Source organism: Chelonia mydas, chromosome 7 (genome assembly GCF_015237465.2).
Source record: "Chelonia mydas isolate rCheMyd1 chromosome 7, rCheMyd1.pri.v2, whole genome shotgun sequence".
Classification (NCBI taxonomy): domain Eukaryota; kingdom Metazoa; phylum Chordata; order Testudines; family Cheloniidae; genus Chelonia; species Chelonia mydas.
This window is the reverse complement of record NC_057853.1, coordinates 123,105,722-123,118,541: the sequence shown is the minus strand read 5'-3', so window position 1 is coordinate 123,118,541 and position 12,820 is coordinate 123,105,722. Positions and strand designations below refer to the sequence as shown.

At 53.0% G+C, this 12,820-nt stretch overlaps 1 protein-coding gene across 3 annotated transcripts in view; it reads right to left on the bottom strand.

Moving 5' to 3' along the window:
* Window positions 1–12,820, bottom strand: part of CNNM1 (cyclin and CBS domain divalent metal cation transport mediator 1) — a 61,513-nt gene that overhangs the window by 14,653 nt on the left and 34,040 nt on the right. For all 3 annotated transcript variants that reach the window (XM_043551212.1, XM_043551213.1, XM_037905384.2), the window contains exons 2-6: window positions 8,676–8,819; window positions 7,745–7,885; window positions 7,027–7,196; window positions 5,838–5,937; window positions 5,048–5,095 (exon numbers count right to left, since the gene is read on the bottom strand). In XM_043551212.1, the coding sequence (XP_043407147.1) occupies window positions 5,048–5,095; window positions 5,838–5,937; window positions 7,027–7,196; window positions 7,745–7,885; window positions 8,676–8,819 (603 nt within the window). The remainder of the gene's footprint in view (window positions 1–5,047; window positions 5,096–5,837; window positions 5,938–7,026; window positions 7,197–7,744; window positions 7,886–8,675; window positions 8,820–12,820) is intronic.

The following is a 12,820-nucleotide window of genomic DNA, read 5'->3' as shown; positions in this document are numbered from 1 at the left end:
ACCCCACTCACCTCACCCTTGGAATGACAAACCTAGCAAAAATCAAGGATTGCAAGATGCACTAATACAATGCAGCACTTTCAAAAACACCCACCTCAAGTCTTCATGTGACACCACCAGTCAGGAATCAGGGCCAGCTGATGGGCAAGCTAACAAGCACAGCTGGCCTGTATCGGCTGCCTGATTGGCTACACTGTTTGGTGAGGGTGAGCGGCAGACTGGTTTTAAGCCCAGCAGCAATTCTGTGGCTGCTCAAAGCATTTTCCCATGGCTGTGATAGCTCTTGTGTCTACTTGTTCCCAGTCTTGCTTTGCTCCAGATAACCAGGTTCTGACTCTCAGTTCTGATTCCTGACCTCTGACTCCACTTCCTGGTTACTGACTCTTGCTCTGACCACTTGGCATGATTGCCCATACCCTGGTCTGTGAGCCCCCTCCTCTCCATCTACCTGTTATATCCGATCTAACTCAGCCCGTATGGTGTCAGGGCAGGGACTATCACCTTTAGAATATAAGAACATAAGAATGGACCTACTGGGTCAGACCAAAGGTCCATCTAGCCCAGTATCCTGACTTCTGACAGTGGCCGGTGCCAGGCACCCCACAGGGAATGAACAGAACAGGGAATCCTCAAGTGATCCATCCCCTGTTGCTCATTCCCAGATTCTGGCAAACAGAGGCTAGGGACACCATCCCTGCCCATCCTGGCTAATAGCCATTGATGGACCTATCCTCCATGAATTTATCTAGTTCTTTTTTGAACCCTGTTACGGTTTTGGCCTTCACAACATCCTCTGGCAAGGAGTTCCACAGGTTGACTGTGCATTGTGTGAAGAAATACTACTTTTTATTTGTTTTAAACCTGCTGCCTATTAATTTCATTTGGTGACCCCCAGTTCTTGTGTTATGAGAAGTAGTAAACAACACATCCTTATCTACTTTCTCTACACCAGTCATGATTTATAGACCTCAATCATATCTCCTCTTAGCTGTCTCTTTTCCAAACTGAAAAGTCCCAGTCTTATTAATCACTCCTCATACAGAAGCCGTTCCATACCCCTAATAATTTTTGTTGCCCTTTTCTGAACCTTTTCAAATTCCAGTATATCTTTTTTGAGATGCGGTGACCACATCTGCACGCAGTATTCAAGATGTGGGTGTACCATGGATTTATACAGAGGCAACATGATATTTTCTGTCCTATTATCTTATCCCTTTCTTAACTATTCCCAACATTCTGTTTGCTTTTTTGAGTGCTGCTGCACATCGAGTAGATGTTTTCAGAGAACTATCCACGATGACTCCAAGATCTTTCTTGAGTGGTAACGGCTAATTTAGACCCCCATCATTTTATATGTATAGTTGTAATTATGCTTTCCAATGTTCATTACTTTGCATTTATCAACATGAAATTTAATCTGCCATTTTGTTGCCCAGTCACCCAGTTTTGAGAGATCCTTTTGTAGCTCTTTGCAGACTGCCTGGGTCTTAACTCTCTTTAGTAATTTTGTATCATCTGCAAATCTTGCCACCTCTCTGTTTACCCCCTTTTCCAGATCATTTCTGTCTCTAATGCCTCATGCTCATCTCTGGTGCGCTATAACAAAGGTTACATGATTGCATAGTAGTGATATAACAAAGGTTTAATCATTAATCAGTAAATGTTACTTTTTAAATTTCCAATAGTAACAATAAGATCACACGTGTTTTTCACTGGATTACTCTTAAAGTGGGGGGAAAAAGGGAAAACAATGAATGATCAAAGTAAATATTCTGTGGGTGAAATTCAAGGCCTGGCCAACACCTATGTCCCCCCTCATAAGACCTATAGTTGTGGATGTGAGTGGTATGTGAGTGGAACATGCCCTTATGATGAAATTTCACCGTGTGGTCACATGAGAATAAATGTCTCATTGCACAAGGTCAGGTTCACATTCATGGGAAAAGGGAAATACTGGAGTCAATAAATGGCCATCATGCTGAACCATGCACAGCCCCTGAGAGGGGCACCAGGTGGCGCTAAGAGCACACACATGATTGAGGGTGCACACCTGGGAGGAGGGGGTGTCTGTCGAAGTTGGAAGGGCAGTCAGGTGGATTGAGGTGCCTTAGAAATAATTCTCATGATTTTCCCCTCCCTGCAGGTTTTGCAGCCCAAACATGGCAGCCCAAACTTGGCCCCCATCGCTGCCAACACACGCATGGAGTTGTGCATCCCACTCATGGGAGCGCGTGTGCCTAAGTGCTTGCAGGGCTGGAGCTTTAAGTTGATGCTGGAGAGCCACAAAGTGAGATTAACCTGTTCATTTCATCGTCCAAGTGGAATGTGGCGCAGAAAGCCGTGAGAGGGGGGAGAATGCCTGATGATCATCCAAGGAGAGGATTTAAATCATCAACACAAGCCTCACTGCTTTTTAAATTAAAGTCAGAGTATCCAGTAAGAAATACCTGATCCTAACAAACTCCCAACAGTCTGGCCTCCCTGGGAATAGTTCACTACTTCCCCCCATGAGCGCTCTCTCTTCCCCCGCATCTGCCCCTCCCCACTGGGGTCGGGTACGAATTTGGGCTTCGATCCCACAATTGGGCCTATGTAGGCAGATCTCCATTGGCCCCACTGGGCTCGGCCCAGGCAGAGGGCTTTAGCTGTTGGAACAGGATTCAGAATCGGGGGCTCAAATTATAAAATCAGCAGGACGGGGGCATCACAGTACACAGCCAAGGAGCTGGATGGGGAGTAATGATTAATAATAGGAACACGCCAATTAGATGCTGAAAGTTCTTCTAGTCTGACTAAAGGTATGTCTACACTTAAAACTGCCCCAGTGGCAGTGACATGACTTGTGCCAACGGGAGGGATTCTCCTGCTGGCGCAGGTAATCCACCTCCCCGAGAGGTGGTAGCCAGGCAGACAGAAGAATTCTTCCCTCGACCTAGCGCTGTCTACGCTGGGCATTAGGTCAGCACAGCTGCGTCTCTTAGGGGTGTGGACTTTTCACACTCCTGAGAGACGGAGCTGCGAGGACGTAACTTCCCAGTGTAGGCCAGTGCGAAGCCAGAACGGGTCAGTAGCTGTACGCAGTGAAGGTCGGGGAGGGTTCTAGGTTTTTCTCACTTGACTGCATGCACACGTTTGCCTGAGCAGCTGCTAGGTAAATTGAACCACCTGTGCCATTTCAGACTGGCCTTTGTTCACACGCGAGCCCACATCTGTGTGGGACCCACATTCGGTACAGCCTCAAGGTGGTGAACTGAGACCTAAATGGATCATACAAAACCTCACTGTCGTCACTGCCATTTTCTCCCTTCTGTTTGTTTGCCTTGTCCCCCTGCGCACTGTGTCTTTGTCTGTTTGGGCAGTGCCCTGCAGCTGTACGGAGCCCCTCCAGAGCTGACAGGGCTCTGTGTTGGTGCCGGCTCCACCCGCTCCATTCCAGCTACACGACTGAAGCCTTGGACGGTAAGTTCTCTGGGGCTGAGACTGTCTTGGTGCTTCTGCAGCACAAATAATAACAATAACACGGCCTACGCACCTGCTCAGTAAGGTCCTGCCCCAGCTGCTATAGCAGCCAATGGCAAAGCTCCAGGATCGGGCCCTGAGGCATTTTCAAATGTTCAAAGCTAAGCCCAGGGCAGGGCAGGAACAGCTCCTCCCTCCAGCCAGAGAGCTTGGCAAAAGGGATTTAAAACTTGCCCGAAAAGGCCCCGCTTGGGCTGAGCAGGGGAGATTTCTGCCCAAAGGTGGCACAAAATGCCTGCACGCTTGGTACTCTAGCATCATTCCCACAGTGCCCCTGTGGAGGGCCAGAGACAGGCCCAATCCTGCAGATGCTAACGCAGGTGTGTGCCGAGGGTTGGGGCCTTGATGTGGATCTAGGGCAATAGAGCTGTGCAAATTTTTTCATTTAAACTATATTTGGGGGGGACAAAAAATGGCTTTTTGACAAAAATGAAAATTTTCCACAAAAGCTTTAGTTCTGGTAGAATTTCCCCAGTCCTTTGACAACACTCACAAAACATTTTTTGATAAACATTTCTGTTTTTGGTAAAAGTTTTGGGGTTTGAAAAACAGAAAATTGTTACCAGGAACTTTAAAAAAAAACAAATTGTCAGGTTTTTTATGTAAAACAATAAACGTTCATATGACATTTGTGTAAAAACACTTTAAAAATCCTGCAATAAATAATTATTTCCCAACCTGACCTAATAGCCATACGCCATGCCCGGTGCGTTAGGAGCTATACACAACTCCGGCCTTGGGCCCTTGCTCATCTAACAGTTCCTCTATCCCACCAATGCTCACTCGGGCCTGGCTCATTGTGTAGACTGGGGTGTCTCACCCATTTTACATTAAAATTGTTTTTTTCTAATGCTCAAAACTGGGTTAATTGGGGGTGGGGGTGGGGGATACAACGTCTCATTCCACTCTGAGAAAGGGTGAGAGGAAACCGCTGGGGTTGCACGTGCGCTTTCCCTGCTATTTTGAACACGTCTCAAATTTTTCTAACCTTTTCCTTGATTTTAAGGCCTCCTGTCCGATTTACCCCAGCCTACTCTCCCCATCCCCTGAAGCTCTGGGCCCAGGCTCACTTCCAGTTTGCTTTCTTTAGGAAAAGCTAGGCTTGAAATACTGGAAATTCCCACCTTCGATTTTTCCAGTAGAAAAGGAGCTAAAGTGAGCGAGGGGCTGGGCCACAGCACAGATGGAGCAGCTCAGAACAGTGGCTTTTCCTCCACTAGCCAGCTCGCTGCATCCCAGCCCCAGCCGCCTCTGCTCTTCTTCTGCAGTTTGGGCCCCCTCCTGGTCCTGGGGTGAGGGATTGGCTTGGTTTGGTGTGCGGTGACGAGGCTCTGGCCAAGCAGAACATGGCTCTGCCCAGGGTGTGTGCCAAGCCAGACTCTGCTAGCAGATGGCTCACGCCAGCCTGGCCACTGCACCGGTGGGGAGCGAGCCCGGGGGTTTGTTGCTCGCCCGCTGTGGGGACACTGCTCTGGCCGTACACACAAGCACGCGCGGTGGCACAGGGGCGGGCGTGGCAGGTACCTACACAGGAAGGAGGATCCGGCCAGGCTGCTCACTTTCTGCACATCGTTATCTGAAATCACAGGTGGGAAAGAGTGAATTGCACAGGAGCCAATCCCATGCCACCCCAGGGAGGAGAGATGTTACCTAGGGAGGTGGTAGAATCTCCTTCCTTAGAGGTTTTTAAGGTCAGGCTTGACAAAGCCCTGGCTGGGATGATTTAACTGGGAATTGGTCCTGCTTCGAGCAGGGGGTTGGACTAGATGACCTTCTGGGGTCCCTTCCAACCCTGATATTCTATGATTCTATGTTCCCCTGGGAACAGGGGTGGGAGAGGCCGTGCCTGCTGCCAATCACCTGAGTAGCGCTCCCTTTGCCTGAGGGCTTCCCCCCACACCCGGGCATGGCCTCCCTCAGCTCACTGGAAGGGGCTCGCCTGCTGCACAGCTCCTGCACCCATGCAGAGCTGGCCCTGTGCAGGCCCGGGGGCTGTCTCGCTGCGCGGCCGCAAGGTCGGCGTGCACACGGCCAGCTCCCGCCCCCCCACGCACCCGTGAGGGTGCGAGCGCCTGCTCTTCCCAGCCAGCGAGGGAAGCCCCGAGGCCTGTGCTTGGCTGCGGGGCCAAGTGAGAGACTCCTCACGTTGCCTGAAACCCCACTGAACCGGGACAGCACCCTGCCCCCCTGGCCCCGACCACTGCTGCCCCAGCCCTGTCTGCTCAGCCACCATCCCCTGGGGCCAGGGCTGGGTTACTCTCTGCAGCCTGTTCTCCAGTGGCCCCTCCAGGCTGAGGACTGGCCAGCGCTGGCTTTACCTGAGCAGACGACAGCCGTGATGGCTGGGACGCCATAGTAGGTGAACGCTCCGTTCTCAAACCGCAGCCCTTCCTTGCCAATCTCCACTTCCACTTTGCCCTGCAAGGAGGTAACAGTGCTCAGTGTCACCCCCACTTCGCCCCCTGCCCCCCCACCCCTCGCAGGGCTGGGTGGGTCCTGTAGGCAAAGGGGGGTCAGAGCACAGCTTAGAAACAACAAAGGCCAAAAATGTCCTCAAGGCTGCAACTGGTTCTGTGTCCACAGCGTAAACCCAGGTCAGTTCTTATGGGCATGGGGGGCTGTGCGTGTGGGGAGCCCGGGCCAGGAGTGACGGGGTGGGGGTGGGGGCTGCAAGTCAGGACTGTGGGAGCTGGCTGTTTGTGAGGGGGGAGCACAGGCTTGGAATGATGGGGGGCTGTGGGTCAGGACTGAGGGACCTGTGGGGAGCTGGGTGTGTGTGGTGTGGGGAGTCCAGGCCTGGAGTGTCGGGGGGCTGTGGGTCAGGACCGGGGGACAGGTGGGAAGCTGGGTGTGTGTGAGGGGGCAGCCCAGGCCTGGAGTGATGGGGGGCTGTGAGTCAGGATTGAGGGGCACTGGCAGAGCTGTTTGTTAGGGAGAATGTGGGGAAGCTTCCTCAGCGTTTGCCTGCAGGGAGCCTGGCTGAAGGACAATAACTTTTATTAGACACTCAGGATCAGTGAGGTTCCCTGAATTTTTAGCCCCTGGGCTCTTTCTAGCTGCGGGGCAGCACGGTCACTTGGGGAATGAGAAACATCCCCCAGATCATTACTGCTGAGCAAGGAGAGCTCACCTCGAAGCACTTTGTAACCTCGAAGTACTTTGCCAGATTCACTTCTTCAGACTCACCCCCCGTCTGCGAGCTGGGGAACTCACAGGCCCATGTCACAGACAGAGGAACCAAGGCCTGGAGGTTAAACACCACGGGGCAAGCCTGTCAGAGCTGGCCATGAGCACGTAGAGTGGTGGCTCCTAGACCCAGGCTCACTTCACTGCATCTCAGGCCAGCCCTCATTGGAGTCACCACCTCGGACCCACCCTGGGAGGAAAACCCAAGGCTCTTTCCTTTGAATGACCTGGTCTGAGCCACTGAGCAACGGCCCCTGGGGGCTCACCTGGCGCTGCCTGACGTGGGGAAGAGTCCTGCGGAGGCCAGTGCCCCGGACTCACCTGCAGGATGAGGACGAAGTAATCCACTGGCCGGTTGCACTGGTAGAGACAGTGCTCCATGGCCCGCTTGTTTTTATGGTTGTACTTCAGCTCCTGGATGACGTTGGGGTGTTTGAGGAGCCTCAGCAGGATCTTCTCCGAGAGGCAGGGAGATTTGAAGGGTTCGATTTCTAGGGGGGAAGAGAGGAGATGGACTCCACCTATCCCAAGGCCCTTTACGCGTGGGAGAGCCCAGCAGAGCAGGGCTGTGCAGGCCCCCCGTGTGTGTGCTCGCTCTGCCCAGTCAGGAGACGCTGGCCGGGATGCTGGCGTTTCCCCTGACGCTGCTGGCAAAGCGCTCGGGGATTGTAACTTCACCCAGGCACATGACCAGGGACAGGGGAGAGGGGGGCCTTGGTTTGGCATCTCACTCAGGTGATGGGGCCTTCCACAGCACAGTGTCCCCCCATGGTGCTCTGGGCCAGGACTGGGAGCCAGATCCAACCCCCCTGAGCTGGGGAGTCTGTGGCCCCCATGGGTTCAAGTCCCCAGGAAGGAGGTGAAAGGGGAACCCCCTCCTTGGGGGGGAAGGAAGTGGATGAAATCCAAGAGACAGCGGAGCACAAGACCCTGGGGGTGGAGAGCTGGCAGTGCTGTGGGGAGGGTCCTGGGAGCCCCCAGGCGCTTGTGCTCGGGGGTGTTGGGCATCTGTCCAGGAAGCACAAGGGGGAGCTGGTACCTGATGCCATGAAGCGGTGCACGGCCAGCAGCAGCTGAGGGGAGATCTTCACCTTCATCTCACTGTCTGAGAGCCTGAAGATGGAGAAGTCGTGTGGCTTCCTGCCTTGGTGCAGCGCCCTCTCCTTCTTTCGGTTGTCTGCTGCAGGGGTGGAGAGCGGCAAGGTTACGTGCCTTGGACAATACCGCTAAAGGTCAGCTCGGAACACAACTGAACCTCCAATGACACCAGCCTAGCTGACACCTGAGACATTTACACTGTGCTCATCCCACGGTGTCTGCACAGCTGAGATCGGAGCCTCCAGACCCACAGGGGCCAGCCGGAAGATCTAGACCTGTTTGGTCCCCTCCAGTCCATCCCCGCTGCCCAGCTGCCAGGGCCGGATTGTTCCCTTCAGGCTGTTGTCTCGTGCCTTGGCCAGTCCAGTTCAAAAAGAGCCAAGCAATGGAGCTCCCACCCCGCCCCGAGGAGACAGTCCCCCAGCCAGATCCACCCCCGTCTCGGGAATTTCCCTTGATACCTGCAAGTCTGTGCAGTGAAAGCACCGGGCCGAGTCTGTCAGCACTTACATCGCTCCCTTCTTGTGCAGCCGAGGGACCACGCCAGGCAGAGGGGCCTGTGACATGCAGTGTGACTGCGCCTTATACACAGCGTCTGCAGGTGAGGTGCAAGAATCACAGGAGGGCAAGGATGGGTCTCAGGCTGTGCTGGTTATTCTCCTGACAAGTGCTCTGTGTTGTAGAGGACATGCAGGGCCCACTGGGGAGTGGCGGCGCAGGACGGATACACTCCCCTCCTCAGGAAATTAATTCCTGGCTGCTCAGGCTGACTGTGTTTATCTGGGCAAGCTGAGCAAGCTGTCTGTCTAATCTAGCTAGCTCAGCCCCTATCCTGGTTCCCCTCATCACAGTATCTGGTCTGTGACACTGACTGTAAAGGTCTGTCTCATCCAGGATCTCGGACTTGATGATCTCTTCAATGACATCCTCCAGCGTGACGATCCCCATCACCTCATAGAACGGGTCTCCTTCCCCTTCGTTGTTCACTCGCTGCACGATGGCCAGGTGCGATTTACCTGTCGAAAGGGAGCAGAACAGGAATGGAATCCCTCGGCAGCTGGGAGGGGCTTCTGGCCTGCATCTGTCTCCACCCAGGCCTCAGCAGGGAGACTCCCTAGGCTGAGGGACCGAAATGTCCCTTCCTAGGCCCGCGTTCTCTCCGCCAGATGGGCTCCTCAGGAGATCCCCGGGCAGGGAACGCAGCACCACAGCAGCGGCAGGCTGCTCCAGGCTAGAACGCGAGTGAGCTCTTTGCCAGCAGGCTGTGGGGTGATACCTCCAACCTGCTGCACGAGGGTTGCAGAAAGGCAGCAGGAGAGCACAGCACTGTCGTAGCTGGGCGATCTGGGCTGGTACAGAAACTGACCCAGAGCTCCCCACACTCTTAGCACCAGCCTGGAGCTGGATGGGAGGCGCGGCTTGGAGTGGACCTTGGAAGCAGGACAAATAACAAACAAGAACTGTGGCAGTGCCCTGCCTTGGAGCCCCCATCTAAGAAAACTTGCAGAAGGCAGAGGATGAGGAAGAGGGATAAAGCACCCAGTCAAACGGGACACGATTCACACAGAACATGCCGAGCGTCAGACTCCCCCGGCCCCTGCACTGAGCCCCCACTGCCAGTGGGCTGACTTCTTGCAGGAGTTGTGGGAGTCTTTCTCGCTCCTACTCTGGGTAATTTGCTCTGACTTTAGGGCCCAAGTTTTCAAAAGAAGCTGTTTTGTCTGAGTGCCCCACTTGAGATACTGGGCACAGATTTTCAGAGATGCTGAGCGCCCACCGGCAGCTGCTGCATGTGCTCTGCACCTCTGAGTAACCAGCCCCTCTGTGGCACCCGTTGGGTTCCCAGGGGTGAATGCACTTGCACCGTTGGTCTCGGTTCCTTAGTGCTCAGTAGCACACTCAGGGACCCCTCTGGTCACAGGCAGGTGCAGCGATGATCCATGCCACACAGGATATGGGGATAACCAGGGGACCCCACTCTCTCGCCGCGACGTCTGACTGCCACTTGGATTTGCTTTATACCTGTGACCGATTGTGCCAACCCTTGCCCAGCTGGGAGCAAAGGGGTTAAATCCCTTCATGGGGTGTGAGAAGACAGAGGCATTAGCCAGGCCTGAGGGAAAGGCCTTCGCTGGAGGCTGTGCCTCCCCTGGGTTGGTGGTCAAGCTGCCCTAAAGCCGGTGGTCAGGCTGCCCTGAAGCCGGGGGTTCTGTGCTTGCTTGGGCTGCAATGTCAGGGGGATCGGTTCACTTTCCTTCTTCCCAGAGCCTTTGAGTTAAGCTGCCATGGAAAGAACAGGCCAGGCAGCTACAAGGAGAAGCCGCACCTGGCCTGAAGGAGAAAGGTGCCTGTTTAAGGTACCCGGGAGCCCTTCCCTCCCCCTGCTTTCAGTGGGCGAATGAGACCTTCCTGCAGGGCCCTTCTCTACTGCTGGCCAGATGGCAGGAATCTGCTGATGCTTCTGAACAGTGGTGAGGATGAAGGGGGCCTGGGCCCCGATCCTGATCCTGGCTGGGAGCACAGCCCTCTTGGATGGGGAGTGGGTTAGGTCACCCCACAGTGATCCACTGGCAAACTGAAGCCTTAGGCTTGACTGAACCTGGTTCACTGGGAAAAGCTGAATATCGTGAGCACCCACGGGTAGGTGCAAGCTGGGCCAGCGCTGGGCACGGACAGAGCCCACGTAACTCACTAGCGTGCTGCGGGAGGGTGGTCAGTTCTCCTCTAGGCATATCGGGACTCTAATGTGCTCAGCCTTGAGAATTACCAGGCTGCCCAGCCCTGCTCCACCCGTAACCCTCTTACCCCTCTCGCCCCCGGACCACACATCTCTGCTGTGTGCACAAGACAACAACACAAGCAAACAACAAAGCACTTACGAGGGGGAACGGGCTCCCCTGCACCCCAGCGGAAAGCAACGCAGCGTTACCTGGCTGGGGGAAAGGTTGCACAGCACAGGCTGAACGGCAGAGCCGAGTATTTTGGAAATGTCCCTATTGCGCAGCATTCTGAGCCAGCTGGGGATGGCTGGCACCCCGTCCGACTGCACCCGCTGAGTCCCTTGTGCCCTACAGCCACCTCCTTATCTCCCTAATGAGAAGGGAGGGGAAAGGAACAGCCAGGATCCACGCTTCCTGGGGATGAAATCTAGACAGTTTTCTTAAGCCTTTGTGCTTCTTTTACTGCTTCTTCCTCAAACGGGTGGGGCACGAGGGCTGGGTCTGATGCTGTGCTGGGATCTGCGTAGGAAGCCCCAGTGCCCTCCTGGAGGAGATCTGGGTTCAGTGACATTCAGCTGCTGCCGAAGCAGAGGAACGAGAGAATATTCACTCTCGATGAAGTAGGAGCCTGGGACAGACGGTCTAGAGTGGGGACTGAGCACTGACAACTCCCCTCCCCAATGGACACTGAGCGGGGAAACCCGCCAGTTCCAAACCAAAGGAAAGAGATATGGAGAGCATCACAGGAACTGCCAGGCTAGGTGGGACCTGAGGTCCGTCCAGTCCAGCTCCTGTCTCTGAGAGTGGCCAGAACCAGATGCCCTAGATGAAGGTGCAAGAAACTTCACATTAGGCAGATTTGGGATCATTTCCCCTCTCCCCGCACCGCATTAGCTCGCCTCCTGAGGCCTAAGAGTTAAGAGATCGGCTTAAGCCCTGGTGTACAAGATGTAATATCCCTTCCGAAGTGGGTTAGTATTAACTGCTATAACTCTGATTATTCTTATTATCCATATAAATGTACAATCTCATTTTTAATCTTGCTAAGTTTGTGACCTCAATGACTTTAGGTGGCAGTAAGTTCCATGGACTAATTACACATTATGTGAAAAAGTATTTCCTTTTATCAGTTTTGAATTTGCTTTCTGTTAATTACATTGACTGTGCTCTTGTTCTTGTATTATCAGACACACAGAATCTATCTTCTCTATAACACTCTTTTTATTTTATGAACTTTTGTGAAGTCCCCGTTTATTCATCTCCTTTCTAAGAGTTTTCCGAGGGCCCTAATAACTTTTGTTGCCTTTCTCTGAATCCCTTCTAATTTTGCAGTATATGTTTTCAGATGAGTGACCAGTCCTGCACACAGTATCCAGCTGAGGCTGCACCAATAATTAAAAGGCATTATAGTATTGTCTGTGTTATTCCCCATCCCATACGCACCGTAGCATCTCATTAGCTTTTCTGCTCGCACCTATGCAGAGCTCTCCATTGTGTTGTCTGCAGTGACATCCTGGCCCCTTTCCTGAACTGACACAGCTAATTTAGAACCGTGTAAGGTGTAGGAGTAGTTTAAATTTTTCTCTCCAATAAATGCATTACTTGCATTTATCAATGCTGAACTTCATTTGCCTCTGTGTTTTCCCTTTTCCTTAACTTGCTCAGGTCCCTCTGAAGTTCCTCATAATTTTGTCTGGATTTGACCGACCTGCGTAACTTTGTGTCATCTGGAGATGCTGCTACCTTGCTGCTCATCCCCTTATTTAGATAATTAATAAATATATTAAACAACACAATATGGAACCCTGATGCCCCCTCTATTCACCTTTTGCCATGGTGAAAAGAGACCATTTACTCCTACACTTTGTTTGTTTGCTGTCTCCTGGCCAGTTTCTGAACCAGGACAATACAACCCTAACACGCCATGGGGACTTAGCTTCTTGGCTTCCCTGCAGTGCAGCACCTTGTTGAAGGCCTTTTGAAAGTCCAGGTACGTTATGTCAGGTGGTTCTCCCTTACCCGCAACTCTACTGACCTGATCAGAGAATTGTAACAGATTCATGGCTAAGTCATTATGCAAGGTAGCCTGTCTCCCCTTGTTTTTTTTCCTGCAAAACCCCCCCCCAAGACGCTCTGGTTAAACTTGGATTATTGCTGTGCACATTGTAAGATGAGCTGTTGCCAGCAGGAGAATGAGTTTGTGTGTGTGGTTTTTGGAAAAGGGGGGGGTGTGGGGGTGGGGGTGGGGGTGAGAAAACCTGGATTAGTGCTGGAGGTGACCCACCTTGATTATCATG